Source organism: Harpia harpyja, chromosome 15 (assembly GCF_026419915.1).
Source record: "Harpia harpyja isolate bHarHar1 chromosome 15, bHarHar1 primary haplotype, whole genome shotgun sequence".
In the NCBI taxonomy this organism is placed as follows: domain Eukaryota; kingdom Metazoa; phylum Chordata; class Aves; order Accipitriformes; family Accipitridae; genus Harpia; species Harpia harpyja.
The window spans coordinates 24,361,273-24,378,815 of record NC_068954.1 but is presented as its reverse complement, the minus strand read 5'-3'; the positions used below and the strand labels follow the sequence as shown (position 1 = coordinate 24,378,815).

At 37.9% G+C, this 17,543-nt stretch overlaps 1 protein-coding gene across 1 annotated transcript in view; it reads left to right on the top strand.

Moving 5' to 3' along the window:
* Positions 1-17,543, top strand: part of CSMD1 (CUB and Sushi multiple domains 1) — a 1,244,186-nt gene that overhangs the window by 1,130,962 nt on the left and 95,681 nt on the right. The window contains exon 49 of the mRNA XM_052809685.1: positions 9,918-10,106. Within this exon, the coding sequence (XP_052665645.1) occupies positions 9,918-10,106 (189 nt within the window). The remainder of the gene's footprint in view (positions 1-9,917; positions 10,107-17,543) is intronic.

The following is a 17,543-nucleotide window of genomic DNA, read 5'->3' as shown; positions in this document are numbered from 1 at the left end:
ATTATTTGACACCTTTGTGTGTATGCAAAACATGTTTTTCAGTAGTGAAGAAGTGGTCTGTCTAATTGCTGGGCTCAATTCATCAATTGTTATGGCATTAGCCACAACTAATAATGACATTGGGGGACTGGAGAGAGATACGCAGTCCTTATGGCTATGTTTTAGGAAAAAAACAACTGTGTTGCTTTTTCTGCTTCACTAACAGTCACTGCCTGCATTTTTCTCTAAACTTCTATACATTTTATATGAGATTCAATGGAAATAATCAGCATGAAAGAAGAGTAACAGTGAGCGGCAGCATAAACAATTGGATTTGAATCTTAATGAGGGAAAGAAACATCGTGAAAGTAGGAAAAATACAAGATCCCAAAAAGGCTATTGATACTGTGGCAGCTGTGACTGAGCCAGCAGGCTTCCTCATAATGAAGAACCTATTGAAATGAATTACTGCCCTCCCACAACCCTCCCCTTCTTCCCCTACTATGCCAGTGCACAAAATTTTGCAAATTGTACTTTTGTCACAACTAGATTTCATTTGTAGATACAAATTTTCTTCACTTTTAAAATGTGCTAGAAGCTTTCAGAAGAAGGCTTAATATTTTCTTTAGCATGCAACTTTACTTGTGCAAGCTATTTGTCTAATGTTACTTGTATGTTTTCTATCTTGTCATTTAAGGCTTTTTGCTAAATCTTAGAAAAGACCTATAGCATTGCGGCAGAGGGGTATTCTTTTAAGGGCTTTGACATATTATAGAGGCACTGGCATGATTTTAATCCAAATAATAAATTTCCTAACTGTAATAACACCTAGGTATTGAATGATCTCTTTCTTAATCTAGTGAGTATCTGTATAGCATAGTGAAACTAGGAGGGGAAGCATCGGTTAAAATTTTTGCAGCTCTAGGGAAGTAAACCCTTTTTTCTTTTAAGGGATGTAGTATGGTAAAATCACTAAAAAGGATGCCAGAAATATAAGGAAAAGGTATTGTGTGCTGAAATTTTTTTTTTTTTTAATGTTTGCTTGTTGTTTTGTAGTGCTTGAACTGGTGCAGCTGGGTTCCACCAAAACTGTGCAGTTTATTACAGATGGGGAAGATCTGTTAGTACAGAAAGTGGAACTTGCTGAGCCCAGGCTAGGAAACTTACTCTGTAAGAGATGAAAGTTTTAAAATGCTTTGAAAGACACCTGCTGAATGTGCTTCTTGGCATTGTTCTCCCTCAATAATTTATAACACTGCATGCACATTCCTACCCAAGCAAGGTAGAATAAAAGCATAACAAAGAAGAGGTGGGTTATTTTTTTTTAAGTAGTGGTGGAAGGAATGAAAGTGCACTACAGTACTTGGCACATCTGCTGGAGGCACGGTGATTTGGGAAGCAGAGGGATACTCTTAACTTGCTACTTTGCAAGTTGACATTGCTTCTGTAACATTTACAGGCTTTTGTTTGACTTCTGGTTAGTCATTCAAGACTAAATAAGGCAAGTGGTTACTTAGCTAATTTGTAATTGCCTGCCAATAGAACTGTGTATATATATATTAAAAACCTCACCACAGATCTCTATTTTACCTTATGTATTGGGTTTGCCTGGCAAGGTTTTGGTAGCAGGGGGGCTGCAGGGCTGCCTTCTGTGAGAAGCTGCTAGAGGCTTCCCTTGTGTCTGGTATAGCCAATGCCAGCCGGCTCCAAGGTGGACCTGCCTCTGGCCAAGGCCGACCCCATTAGTGACAGTGGTAGTGCCTCTGGGAGAACAGATTTAAGAAGGGGGGAAAAAAACCTGCTGCACAACAGCAACTGCAGTCAGCAGAGGGGAGTGAGAATACATGAGAGAAACAGCCCTGCAGACCCCCAGGTCAGTGAAGAAGGAGGGGGAGGAGGTGCTCCAGGCGCCGGAGCAGAGATTCCCCTGCGGCCCGTGGTGAAGACCATGGTGAGGCAGGCTGTCCCCCTGCAGCCCAGGGAGGTCCACGGTGGAGCAGATATCCACCTGCAGCCTGTAGAGGACCCCACGCCGGAGCAGGGGGATGCCCCCCAAGATGGTCTGGACACCATGGGAAAGCCTGTGCTGGAGCAGTCTGTGACTCAAGGACTGCAGCCCGTGGAAGGCACCCACGCTGGAGCAGTTCGTGAAGAACTGCAGCCCACGGAAAGGACTTACGTTGGAGAAGTTCATGAAGAACTGTCTCCCATGGGAGGGACCCCACGGTGGAGCAGGAGACGAGTGAGGAGTCCTCCCCCTGAGGAGGAAGGAGCAGCAGAGACAACGTGTGAGGAACTGACCCCAACTCCCATTCCCCGTCCCCCTGTGCTGCTGGGGGGAGGAAAGAGAGAGAACCGGGAGTGGGGTTGAGGCACAAAGGAGGGAGGGGTGGGGAGAAGGTGTTTTAAGGTTTAGTTTTTATTTCTCATTACCCTACTCTGATTTGATTGGTAATAAATTAAAATAATCTTCCCCAAGTTCGGTCTGTTTTGCCTGTGATGGTAATTGGTGAGTGCTCTCTCCCTGTCCTTATCTTGACCCACAAGCCTTTTGTTATATTTTCTCTCTGGCTGAGGAGGGGAGTGATAGAGCAACTTGCTGGACACCTGGCGTCCATCCAAGGTCAACCCACCACACCTTTATTCTGCTCTTTTAACCTCATCTGTTATTGCGAGAAGCTTAATTCTTCACCATTCATTTAATCTTATTTTTAAGCTTTGTACCTGTGAAACAACTGTTCCTATTTCTTCTCTATTTCCATTCAAAAGAAAAGGCTATTGATTGCTTTGGTTTTGTCTTTACATTTTCCAGTAGCTGGTTAGAAGTGACAAGGCAATTGTATGAAGAATTTCATCAGACTCTTTATAATTGTTTATTCTGTGGTTCCTAAACTTTTAGGTGGTGATTTGCTGTTGTAAATACAGCAGGAAAGTCACAGAACGGAGGGTTATACTGTACTTTGAATCAAGAGAAATATAAACAGGATCATTCATAAATGTTGAACCATCAGTAAGAACATCTGTACTATAAATAGTAGGTTATTTAGTCAGATATTTCATTTTTGAAGATGCAGACATTTACAGTTATATCACTAAAGAGGGAATAGGCCTTTGCAAATTTACCTTGCTGTTTTCATACTGTGTACTTGTTAGATTTAAAGATAAACTGCAAAAGAAAAAGAATGACAGCCAGACCTTTTTTGTTGTCTGGTTGAGTATTGTTCTTTTTTTGATTCCATACATTATAAAGTGAAAAATAACATATGGAATGGATGGTCCATTAATTAAGGAAATGTTTTAGTAATCAGAAGAGATATGGTTAGTTTTCTTGTGTGACCGTACCTAATTACTTAAGCCAGTGTCTGATTTCTTATCTATAAAGTGAGAATGTCTAAAGTGAGAATGATAGGAAACCTCTGCCTTATTGGATATTTAAAGAATAACAGCACAAAGGACGTAAGATCCCCTGGTAATATGATGATGAAAACAAGTAAGTATCCAAAAGGGAAAGTTAGAAGGAAGCAGTGGACTAAGCTGTGACTTTTTATCTGTCAACAAAAAATCTAGCATGTAAGTGAAATGAAGGCAACATGGGATTTGAAGGAAGTTTTTTTGTTTATTTATAATTTTAAACTTAGGACTGTTTCAGTGAATAGTTATAAGTATCTTCTCCATATAAGTTTTTGGACTACTGATCAAAGATACTTCTGGGAAATTAAGTCCTTTGCTAAAATAAATTCTTAGAGAAAATGTCCTATTATTCACTGTGAGACTGAGATTTACAAAATCATCTGGGAGTTTTGGACATCCAGTTTCAAAGAACATTAATTTGGAATTGGGAGTTACTTAATTGAACTTCCCTTAGAGTGCCTCAAACAGAAAAAAAAAAAATCTCAGCATAAATGTTTAAATGTTCCATTTCTTAAGAGAATATGCTTTGTGAAAGGAAAAGTATGGTCGTGCAAATGCAAAATCATTGTTTATCTGTGCTGCTGTCCACACATCAGTTGACTAGTGATATGTGATTTAGCTAGGCAGTTATTACCCTGTTGGTCTTCGGTTGGAAGTGACAAATGGACATTGTGATTATAAGTGAGCTGAAAATATTCAGTATGTTGCCTTGCAAAAAACACTCGTGTTTAAGAGGCCTTGAAAGAATGTGGATGCTTTGTCATTTGGAAAAGTAAATTAAATCTGTAAATGTAAAGCTACTTCAGGTCACTGGAACAGCTTCATAGAAGTTTATCACATTTTGTGGTAAAACATTGTCATTCCTAGATGAGAGCACTCCTGTGTCATTGCACCTGTATCTTCTAAGCCTCATGAAGTTCCAGGACAGATCCCCTCTCAGAAATCGGCTGGGAGAAAAATGGCATTTTTATTCCAGTTGTCCTGGGTACAAGGCTGCAATTTTTTATAAGCACTCAGTAGAGATTCCTGCTTAAACCCAGAATTTTCAGTCTGTTGGCAGTGGCTGTAGTTTTTGGTCTGACATTCTTTAAGCATTTGCTTACACTACAGATCTTCAGACATTTTTTGTTTATTGCGTTGTGTGTGGTTCTTCAGTTAAAATGTCAGTTCCTGATCCTAGAAGATATTGTGTTTGCTTAATCCTGGACTCTGAAGGGAGTTCCGTTTAAAGAACAGATTAAAAATTACCAAACTGTAGATTAAGAAGGGAATTTATGGAGTATTACCAATATTCCTTCACTGTCTCAACAAGTGTTAATGTCTTCAACAAGATTTTTCAGAGTTGTAAAATAAAAATCCATCTTCAGAATTCTAGATAATTTGCTTCAAATGCTTTCCTTCTTTTCATGCTATGTATAGCTTAGACATAATAAATTGTCTGAGTATCAGACTATTCATATTTCACTGCCTTTGCAGCACAAAATACTGGGAATTTTGGTAGGGCTTTTACATAGATAAGAACTACAGGCACTGCTTGCCTGCGTCGTTGCTGGCTTCTGACATACTAACTGCCTGCTGCCACTACTTTAAAATGTCATTAATCAACATTTCTGTAGGAGTAGGAGGTGGATCTGATCTATGTTTTAAACATAAGTTATCCAAACATATATGATTCATATCACCAAATGCACATTATTATGGGCATTAGAGATACTGTTAACAGTCATGGAATTGTAAAGTTTGGTAATCTGTGGGCACAGCCCCTTTCTGGTATGTGGGATCCTTTCTGTACTGCCCTCTGCTGAACTATTTATTGTACTTCAAGGGATTCACCTCACTTCATGCAGTCCCATTCACCATACCTGGTTTGTCCCAAACCTCACACTCATGCTGGTCAAAATACCTCTGCCAAGCCAGTCTAGCTGTGCTCCCCAACCTTTCTGTCTGATCTCCATTCTTGATTCACCCCTCCCTACAAATCACAGTCTACTTTTAGTGGTTCTCTGGTAGACAATATAAGATAGTTCTTTATCCAGCTCTTGTCAATCTTTCTCTCCCTTCTAGCTTCCCACCTGAATTTCCCTTGCTTCCTCTTTACAGTGTCTCCCCTAATTCATTATCCTCCTTCTTCCTTGCTGCAGTCCATGATCTTCTCTTTCTCTGTCTTCCACTAGGCAATTCCAATTGATTTTATGTATTTTTCTTTACAGTTTCTTTCCCTGAATCATACATATGTTTTCCTTGCACCACATTTTATTCTGAACATAATCTCAGTCTCTGATACATCCATCCTTTTGATGCCACTTCTAATAGCTAACCGGGTCCTTCTCTTTCTCTTGTTTCCATCACTGGCTCTTAGCCCCCAATCCCTCTCTCCCTATTTCTTGTCTCAGTGCATAATCTGTCATGACTGTTCTTCCCTTGGGCTCTTAAACCCGGTACCTTGGTGTCAAATATTCTTTCTGTCTTTTCTCTAGTTATAGCACAGCTCATAACTTTATTTTCACACTTGAACCTCTGCCGTTATCTTTCACAATGTCAGATGACCACAGAGCTTTACCAAGACATCTCAGTTCCCACATCTCCTCTTCCCTATTTCCTCCAGCCCAATGGAACTGCTGCCATTCACTAAGTGAGACACTTGGGGTGGCAGGAAAAGTAAGCAGTAGTGACAGTAGGTTGAAGTGATGGTTGAGAGCAGCAGATATACAGGAGTCATCAAGGTAGCTAGGGAAGGAGGCTATGGATTTCTATAGGAAATTTGCAATAGTAGCCATTAGGAATTAAGTGTATTTGCCAAAGTGATGTGGAAGTAAATTCTGAGAATTATTGCTGTTCTGTGTTCCTGTTGTTTTCTTATATCAATTTCTTCTTCTTAGTTCAAAAGATTTTTTTTTACTTGATTTTTTTCTGAACACCACTTAGGTCACTGGAGAGCTTAAGCTATGCCTTTGGGTTCTGGGCACTGTTAATTGTTACAACATAAGCAACAATTATGACTGATAGATTTCCCCTGTGGTGTCCCATGAAATTTTCAGTATTTTGATGTCATTCTGTGTAATTTGGCATCCTGATTGTCCCCTATTTCATGCCATTTTAAAGCTGATCTCTTTGGAGGTTCATATACGCTATATATTGTTGAAATTAACCACAGCTAAAAAAATGGCAGGAAGTTCTGTGGTAATCAGAATGCAAAGTACAACCTGTTATGCTCAAAATCTTGTTATGGGTAAAAAAACCTATGCTTTATATGTCTAGCCAAGAATTTAGTGTTAGTATAACTGAAATGTTAGCAGTTAATAAAAGAATTACTAGTGTAGATTAAATGGTTATAGGAAAGAAAGAAGAAGAAAGAATAAATGAAAGCTACTATAGAGAAAAACAGTATGGTTAGAATTGTTATACACACACTTCCCATTATCTAACCTTTTCCCTGGTGCTACAATCATGCTTCCATTGCTCCTTGGAAACCCAAGATCGATGGCTTCAGTTTGGTGTTTGTATGTTGGGGGAGATACTGTAGCTCATCAGCAGCTAGAGTCCTTCAATGGGAAAAGTGTAATGTTGATGATTTCTTCCTCACTCTAGGATCCACTTAGGATCATTTTTGTTCACTGACACATTTTTACACTCTGCTGTTGGTCAAGTTCAAGTTACACATGATTTTACTATATATAGTCCATTTTACGTGGAGTTACTATTTCTTTGCTCTTTGACCTAAGCCTGAAAACCATTTTTGCCCAGCTCTGAGTTATAATTTTTTTAACTGACCACTGGTGAGTTGTGTGTAGCTTTAGATGGCGTACAGCTTGTCACCCTCTTATCGTACCATGCCTGTACTCCTCTACACTGTATCCCATGTCCTCACGCCTCAAGGCCTCTGCTGTTACACCAGGCCTGTGTTTGTCTACACATCACCATGGTGGAGTCCTAAATATCTTACTCTACACAGAATAATTATTTGTTACAAGTACCTATATAGAGCTGTGATTGCACCATAAAAAGATAATAGAAAATTACAAACATAATTCAGAAGTAAAACAAATTAGGCATACCCACCCACCCAGAAGAAAAAAATCCATTAATGCTAAACAAAGTAAAAACAAAGCTGCATGCAGGTCAGAAAAGGTTGAGACAACACAAACCTGAAAAACCTTGGTCTTGAGAACTTGCAAACTCAGTACAAAGTCTTTGACCTGTTACTAGCAAAGGCAATACTGCATTACTGGGCTACAGGGTTACACATCATATGGCAAATATTTTCTGTTTAGAATTGCAGTACTGAGGAGATCAATCTGGAGTTTTGTCTGAATGGCATATTATGTTTAGGACTCACCTGCTATTCTTAAGGTCTCCTAGGCTATTTAAAATTAATTAGTGCTTAAGAGGCTACTGAAGATGACTTCAGTGGTCTTAACCGCTGGACTTTTGGTCTTAACCAGCTTGTCTTGCAATAACAATATAATTTTTTCTTCAATAGGTTGAAAAGAAAATTAAAGCCATGTTTATTGTGCTTCTTTAGATGTCAAATCCCCTCTTAAATTTAAAGAGTAATTTAGTAATTTATTTCATTTACTTAGGTGTGTAACTGAATGTCACTCTGCTTATAAGAGATACAGAACATGACCCCAGACAACTGTTTTACTGGACCATCCTAGTTTATTGATTTTCATCCTGGTTTTTGTTTTTTTCCTTTTTGATTTAGTTTTTTTCAAATAATCCCCCAAGTGAAAGAATATATAAAAATGACATTTCAAGTAGAAATAATGTTGCTTAATTGAGAACTATAATTCATAGTAGAATCTCAACAGATGGCAACATTTTTCAGCATCTTTAAAGTAGGACCTAGTTTTACTCCTTTTGTTGGGTGGCATTTCTTAGAAATATTGACTTTGATACACTGCTTCTAAATCTAGACAATTGAAGGAAGCATCTCAGTTAGGAGTCTAATCAACTCCATAGTCTCTCCATAGTCAGTGAACAGAAACATCCATCTTTAGGTGGTAACTGATATCATAGGTTCATCTTAGGGTCTTGAAATATACGTACAAAGTAAAAATAAATAGAGAGCTAGATACTGAAAGCTGAAAGAAGGAAATCAAGGATGTGTGCAAGAAACAAATAATATGAAAAATATTTATAGATATAAACCAAATTCTGTAATTATGCACTTGTGAAATAAAACCACAACTTCTACTGGATAATTGTCTATAGAAAATGATATAAATATCATAGTATGCCTAAGACACATTTCAGTATGGTGTAGAGAGTTACTATTGTAGCAGCAGTTACAGTCGCAGTGTCCTTGGTACTGACGTTTAGTTATCAGTGGAGTTCAACACTGTCTTCCCTGTGAAGAATGTTGGTAGGCTTGTTTCAGTGGTGGATGTTCAGCCAGGTTTATTTTCTACAAGCCATGGTCCTGCCATGATTCTTCTGTAATCTCTGTAAGCTTGACATGGTACACTGCTGCAAATACGCAGTGACTTGTACATCAATATGGAGTCAAGGTAATTTTTTCATATTGCTTTTATCCAGTGATAAATGTTTGCATGCAACAAACAGATTTGTGTTAAACTCCACATGTATGTCAAACTGTCCTGTACTTTTGCTTGACCTGGATCCAATTTGGGTAATCATACTCCATCCTTATGTACAGGTATTGCAACCTTGTTTTAAAAAAACCTGGTCTTTATTACTCATTTTTTGACACAATTATAAATTTTGTACTTTTTTTACTTCCTCATCACGTCTAAACATTTCATCTATATGTCACAAGTTCTTGAGGACCATACTGGTCAGAAAAACCTCTCTGTGGGCAGTATTTGTAGTAGTAGTGATTAAGGTTTAGCAAGGTTTGCTTTAATATCAAAACTTAGATTTAAACAAGTGCATTCCATCTTACTTCAGATATAGTGTAAATTCAACATTTAAGAAGCCGCACTCACTTAAATTACATTTTTTTGCTAAAAAATTAATACAATTGTCATGTACTATCTTTGTGGGAACATTTATGTAAAAAATTATATGAATTTTAATCTGAAAAAAGTGCATCTGATGAATCAGTCTATAGTACTTTGTCATGCAAATTTTTAACATATTTGGAAAAATGTTTAATTTTTTTAATTAGATGCCTATGTGCACTGGATTTTTTTAATAAAACTGTTCCTAATTAGTTTTGTATATTGTATAGCTCAAAGAGCAGTTTTATATTTACAAATTTATCAAATTTGAAGTAGACTGTTTACTAAGTGTGAGTGAACTTACTGAACAATCTATGTTTCCTGATTGCAGCTTCTTCATGTACAATTTCATAAACTGGTTTGTGATGATAAACTGTGTTTTTGAACTTCATGACATTTCTGCAGAAGAAGTCTGAATCTTCACTGAGGATTCCAAAAGTAATGTAAAGGATTCTGTACTGATTTTAATGGTATTCAAAGTTTGTACATGTCAAAAATAATGTGAACTTTGTAAATTAAGTGTGTTTTATATGTTTCTAATAACGTCCCTTTTTTGGCATTTAGCTCCCTATTGCAGCTTAAACCCTATCTTGAGAAACGGTGGAATTGTAAATAAAACAGGTGGTCCTGCTGGAAGTAAAGTTCGCTATTACTGCAAACCTGGGTATAGAATGATTGGTCACAATAATGCGACATGCAGGCGTCACCAAAATGGCATGTACCAGTGGGATTCTCCTGTGCCAATCTGCCACGGTAAGAGAATGTTTTCTTGTTGAATATGCTTCTATAATTTCATTGCAAAGAATATTTTATGGAACAAAGATACAGTATTGTCAATACTGCTGTATGCTGAGACACATTGACATCATGAGTTTATCCAAATACGTATTGACTTGTGTACTTAATGTGTGCAGAGCTGAAGTATTAAGAAGTAGATTAATGCAGTCAAATACAGACCAAATGAAAAATATTTTTTCAGTTCCTTTTTATTTAGTAAAATACATACCTCTAAACTGTTCACAGCTCATATTGTTGTTGTGTTACGGAACATTTTATAAAAATTCAGTAGTTTTCAGGCATTAATTTGATTATTTTAGAAAATCACTTTATAAGCAGTGCTTTGAAGACATAATTTGTAACTTCTGCTTTTTTTTTTTGTATATCCTGGCGTTAGCCAGGGTCTGCTTTAGCTTGTTCCAGACATCTGTTAAGAGTAGTTACCATTTGTCAAATGTTTATAATTTTCCCTGTATGAAAAGCCACGCACAAACTGCAGAGAATAGGAGTAACATAAAGTAGTACAAAGCAGTTAAACACTGTTGGTTTTAGTTAAAAATGCTTTTTCACACATTATTCAGTAAACAGTGGGGACAAAGGAGTTGTATTTCAGATAAGATCAGGAATGTGGGGGAGAGGAGAAAGACTGCAAATTCTATCCATATCATATATGGTCTATTCTACATGTTTTCATTTGTGTCTGCTTCTAGTCTGCTTTGTTTATAGGAAGAAATGTAGTAGCATTCGTATTTAAGACTTATTGGAACTTCTGTGATTAAAGCCTGTGCTTAACTGTTCCTAACTTTGTAAGACATTAACAGCAGTGCTTCATGTCTTCTTCAATAAAAGTATTTTGCCTGAGGTTCCATCAAGGATGAATCAGGAATTTCTAAAAACAACATAAGATGGAAGTTCTATTTTATGCCTTAAAAAAAAAAGAAAAAGGCCAACTGAGATTTGGCATGATGCTTACTCTTCTGTTGAGGGTGTGTTATTTGCAAGAAAAGTAAAAAGCTGCGGAAATTTGGCTACACTTGAATAACTTCAAGGAGTACAGTTCATATCTTTTATACAGAGTGATTTGGTAGCTAAATATTTCTTCAGTTTAAGCATTTTCATGTCTAGATGGGCCATGTGGCTACAACCCTACCAGTCCAGGGAGAGGCTCAGGCTGCCAGTGTGCCACAAGCAGGATCTGTGTATCTGTGCTTCCAGACTCCAGGAAGTCTTCTGATCCCATATGCCATAATGTATTATGGCATATGCTGCTGTTTGAGCTTCCTGAAGGTCACCAAATCATGGGAGAGTCTGGGTGTGTGAGTCGGGGTATGCCCATGTGTGTGAGCTGGGCATGAGGTAAGTTTAGGGACAAGTGCTGCTTTTGGCCTTACTTGAAATGCATTTTAGGTGCAGTTTCTGGTGCTGGTATAGGCACTGAAAGCACAGAGACACTTTGCACTAAACAACGTGGAATGATGACTAGGCCTGCAGCTTGGCCAGAAGATCGGGGAAGTGGAGGATGCAATTCTGTTCAAGATTAAGACTAAATTTAAGCATCTGTATGTGAGCTAAAGTTTTGATTAATTTGCTTAAACATAGAAACCTAGTGTCATTGGCGGTGCCCTGAGGTATTTTACCTGTCCTCTGTCTACCAGTCCAGAAAGGCACAAGCTCCTATGTTATATCCACTAGACTTGCAGGATGTCTTGAAGGTCTAAGAATGTCTTGAGTACCTCTAGACAATGGGAGATGGAAACAAGTCAAGCCCCATCTGCCTAAACTCTGTTGTAGTTAATCTAGTCATTACTGTCAGTGAAACTTTGGGAGCTCTTCTGCTGACTAGCCAGTAGATGCCTTTTTTTAAAAGGCACTGAAATTTTGACATCTTCCTCTGGAGCTCAGGTACTTTGAGTGTGTGAGGATGGAGACAATATTCTGTGTGTGCTTGTTTGGCTGGAGGAGTTGGGGCCATAAACTTTAGGAGCCCCTATATCATACTTTTCTTCAGAATTTAAGATCTCATGATTCCTCACTCTCAGGAATTACATGCAAATTTACCCCTTATCTTTCTACTGCTTATCCATCCAGATGATATTAACCTGCCACTACTACTACCACTATTGTTCGACCAAATAGCAGAGGTCTGTATGATGAAAATATGATGTTCCGGCACTTCAGAACTCTTAAAAAACTAGTGTGATGCTTTTTTCTTAGCTTGTCTCTTTTTTTTAGAATAGTCTAATTTTAAGTGGTTTTCTTTTACATTTCTAGTTTTTAAATTTTATGTTCACATTTTAATACCAATGGCAGAGAAAGGCTTGCTAATTTGCCATTCTAACTTTGAAAACTATATCTAAACATAATGAGGTGTGTGAAGAGTTCTGAATAATAGAGAGAACAGTTCTTTGAATGATTTAAGAAAAAAGTCCCCAGTTTTAAGGGCAGAATGGAATAATTCACGGAAAGTGGGAGGAAAAATGTGCAGATATGTCCAGGACTTGACATGAGGTCCCAGGACTTGATCATGGATAACCAGGGGACAAAAAGTCCCAGAAGGTAATAAATTCTGAACAAAAATTAAGTAGACTTCCGACACTGTGTCTATCCTTGTGATTTTATCACTATGTGCAAGAAATAACTGAAATTTTAGCAATGTAGCATGTTCACAAATACATTTTTTCTTTAATTTTAAGCCATATTTATAATTTCAGCAATATATGTGGCTGTGGGTATGTAGATTTCTGTTACCAGTAGGAAAAAAAAGATTGGAAAGATAGGGAGTGAGTTTAATCTCTACTAGAAATTTCTTATTGATGTAGGATTCCTCAATTTTAATATGTCTCTTTTACAACTCTGACATAATTATTCCAACTTGTATTTCTAGATGAAGCATATATTTTTCAATAAACTCTGAAATGGAAAGTATATTTCTAAATTTATTAAGTATCTGTTATCAAAATACATGCATTCTCTTTGAAAATTAATTAAAATTACACATTTGGTCCAGCTTATGGATTTCATTATTGGATGTTTCCAAATAAAAATGCCTTTGATAAAGCTTAAAATTTCTGTAAAACCAGTCCTGCAGGGTTACAGTTGTACTTAATAACTTGACTGTGTCAGAATTAACATTTGAAATCAAATTTGATTGTATTATCAAAAAAGGGGAGGGTTTTTGCATATTTAATATAAAAATATCAATGTTAATATGAACACATCTCTAATATGGGTTAATCTGGTAGGGTCAGAAGATATTTTTCAATTCCAGTCTTATGAAGTGCAGATGGATGTAATAATGTCCTGGACAATGTATAAAGGACTTGACTCCTATCTAGGAAATGAGACCTTATTGTTACTGCTTTTATTATATTTGTGAAGGAAAAAAAGAAACATGAGTTGTGCTACATTCAAAATATTTATAAGCAGAAAAAACCAGCAATTCTTACACAATAGCAGTAAATAGCTGCTGAGAGGAAATAGTATAAACACCAGTAACGATCCTGGCAACCACATATGTCATCTTAGCCACTGCTTAGCTCATGTCCAGCTCTCCATGCTGGGGAGAGTAGGAATAGAAGGCTGAGGCTCAGGGATGAACAGATGATAAGAGAAAAAAAAAAAGAAAAAAAAAAGAAAAAAGCTTGGCAAGAAGAGAGGTTAGAATAAAAAACTGAAAGCAAGTTGTCAGTGTCAATATGGATCAGGAGTGCTGGGCTGCAGATATCTGGAGACTGAGACATGGTGGCAGCAAGAGAATAAGAGTGGCTGTGTTCCTCTGAGAGGCATGAGCAAATACATCTCTTTATCCCACCTGTTCTTCATATACAGGACTCAGCCTTTGACTTTGTTCTTCCCAATTTTCTCCCATTCATTTGTAAAAGAGTTAAAAATAATTTTAAAGAGTCTTGAAGAACACTTGGCTGCTCTTCACCATTTGAGTTACTCCCTAGTAGGTTTATAAAAGAAAACTGGAGGTACCAACAGTAAGGAAGAAGTTCTCCTGTCTGGATTGTAGGTACTTGGAAAGGCTCAAAACCTGTGGCAGACTCATGATAAAAATACAGCTGATGCCAACATTTCCTGCTTGAAATCCTGATTCCAGGTACTGTTGTTATTGGTACCTCTGTGCTTGCTGAAGTGGATAGAACCACACTGCAGAGCCAGAGATCCTTGTAGTTTTTGCTGTGCTGAGCAAAGCTTATTTGACGACCATAACTGGGTTCCATCTCTGCCCGGGGGTTGAAGAGTGATTAAATTTTTTTTTAGGGAAATATCCATCTTCAGTTTGTGCAAGAACCATGAGTCTGGGACCACCAAACTGCTTTTTCATAAAATTAGCTGTTCTGTGTGTTTGAGCATGGAATTAAACTTGGGCCTTTCACTTTTTTGATAAATGTTATTACGCAAAAAATGTCCCTCTTAGCACCCAGTCTTAAAAGAAAAATGTGAGGTAAGTATCAGAGTTTAGAAGTTCCAAATCCCAGTTTCCTCTTAAAATGTATTTTAAACCTATGATCATATTTCAAAATATAAAACAGTAAGAGAAGTATAGTACTTTAGATTAAAAAAAAACAGAAGTTTGAGCAGAAACCTGGTAACAGTCTTCTAATATGCTAGAAGTAGCTCCAAAGAGGAATGAAATAATCATCTATGTTCTTTCCAGATAGAGGAATTACAGCTAAGTTTACTTCAAGAGGATCTTAAATTTGACTCTTCTTTATTTTTTTCTTCTTTTCTCAGAGGGGCTAGTGGAACACTGGAATAGGTTGGTTGTGGAGAATGGAATTTTCATCACTGGAGGTCTTTCAAGAACAAATTAGTTGATCATCGGTCAAGTATAATTTTGGCTTGTGATAGCAGAATAGACTAGATGACCATCCGTAACGATTTTTTACACCCACAGCCCTAGACCACACAGCCCTGTTTTTGGTTTCTTTGTTATTTCTGTGTGTATCCAAGTCTGAGAATTAGAATTTTTGTGGCATGGCTCTCCCCGATGTTTCCAATTGGATATCATAGATATAAGCTGCTCAGCATGTTTTTTTTGTTTTGAATCCCACTTTTAGGGACTTCTTTATTGCTACCTTTAATTTTAGGGTATTTAAATGCTTATCTCAGCACTACGTTCAATGCCAGAAACAGGTCACTAAATGGTAAATGCTTGTGCATTAAATTTAGGGATTTTCCAGTGTATGGAAATAAACTCAATGTCTGACTGTAGTGCAGTCTCCAGCTTCTTTTCTGTATGCAGTGAATTTACATGCTTTAAATATGAATAATGCATAAGTATCTTAAAGGTATATAGGTGTATAGATATTTTACATTATTGCCACAAACTTTAAATTTACTGGTTTTGATAAGAAATAAATTCCATTAACACATGTGGAACACTAAAGAACAACTAAAACTGCATCTCAGTTTCTAGGTAGTAAAAGGCTTTTCCACTTGCATTGATTACCTGTTCTTTGGGAGAAGTATATTTTTCTGCTGTGGAAGATAATAGAGACAATTAAGGTTGAGTTATGTATTTTTTATACTTTGAATGCACATCTCCCAGCTGGAACCTGGCAGTCTCATCTAATCATTGAGCTAAGAAGCATGTTGACAGTTCCTCAAGTCAGAAGATTTCCTGACACCATTCTTTATCATTTTACAACCATGTGGGAGGCTGGGAGCTTCAAAATACTTGTATGTGGGACAGTAGTGACATTGTTTCCACTGTCCAAAGACGATATGCTATTTCAGTCAGTTTACTTCAGCTAACTTTACTTGAAACATCAAAATACTTGCTATTTAGTGAAACTGGCTGTGCTAATATGTTTTGTTTGGACACTACTGTTATAAAAGCCATTAGCAGCCTCAAGAAATTAGTAGCAGCAGGAATATTTCTTTCCAATCCCAGTCTCTGGGGGAGAAGCAAACAACAAATAAACAGACTGTAGCAGGAACAGTGCCGGAATGCCAAAACTGCTTTTATGATTAGTAGCTACAGCATCAGTGAGAATAACCTCACAGCGCAGCAGTAAAAGATTCAGCAGCAGTGGAGGAAAGAAGAGAGATAGTAGAGGACTGAGGTACAACACTAAGAATAAAAGTGGTGGTGTGACAGGTAAGCATAGATTTTGAGATGCTTTAGTACACTGGACATTGTATCAGACCTGACAAAACTGACAGGCCCACCTGCGTGTGACCTGGCTGTTGTACATCTTTTATTCTTTAAAATAACTTGTACATAAGAGCTACTCAGTCTTGAACTTTTCAGTAGTTTCTTGAAAGGTTGTTGCTAGAGGTGAAAAGCAAATGCTAACAGAAGTATTTGCTTCTAACATGAACTAAACAGACCTGGGTTTTGTTTGTTTTCAAATGACATAGTAAATTCTTCTTGATCCATAGAAACCACTAAGTTATTTGAAGTTAATCCATGTTTGAAGTATTTATAGGGAACTAGAATAAGGTCTGCCTGTATGTACAGATGTACACATGCATGGATGGGTGTGTAGACTGATAGTTCTGAATTTTGGTTTTATACAATTAAATGTATGCACACTTAATACAGAGATAGTTGTTTTGATATCAGAAAGGAGACCTGAAAAACTTGGCAAGAAATTAAATCTTAACCCAATTACATTCTACATTCTACAAAGATTCATAGAATGGTTTAGGTTGGAAGGGGCCTTAAATATCATCTAGTTCCAACCCCCCTGCCATGGGCAGGGACACCTTCCACTAGACCAGGTTGCTCAAAGCCCCATCCAGCCTGGCCTTGAACACTTCCAGGAATGGGGCATCCACAGCCTCTCTGGGCAACCTGTTCCTGTGCCTCACTACCCTCATAGTGAAGAATTTCTTCCCTACATCTAATCTAAATCTACCCTCTTTTAGTTTAAAACCTTTACCCTTGTCCTACCACAACAGGCCCTGCTAAAATGTTTGTCCCCATCTTTCTTATAAGCCCCCTTTAGGTACTGGCAGGCTGCTATAAGGTCTCCCCAGAGCCTTCTCTTCTCTAGGCTGAACAGCCCCAACTCTCTCAGCCTGTCTTCACAGGAGAGGTGCTCCAGCCCTCTGACCATCTTCATGGCCCTCCTCTGGACTCACTCCAACAGGTCCATGTCCTTCTTACATTAGGGGCCTCAGATCTGAACACAGTACTCCAGGTGGGGTCTCACGAGAGCGGAGTAGAAGGGGAAAATCACCTCCCTTGATCTGCTGATCACGCTTCTTTTGATGCAGCCCAGGATATGGTCATGGTGAGCTTCCCATCAACCAGCACCCCCAAGTCCTTCTCCCCAGGGCTGCTCTCAGTCCACTCATTGCCCAGCCTGTATTTGTGCTTGGGATTGCCCCAACCCATGAGCAGGACCTTGCACTTGGCCTTGTTGAACTTCCAGAGGTTTGCACAGGTCCACCTCT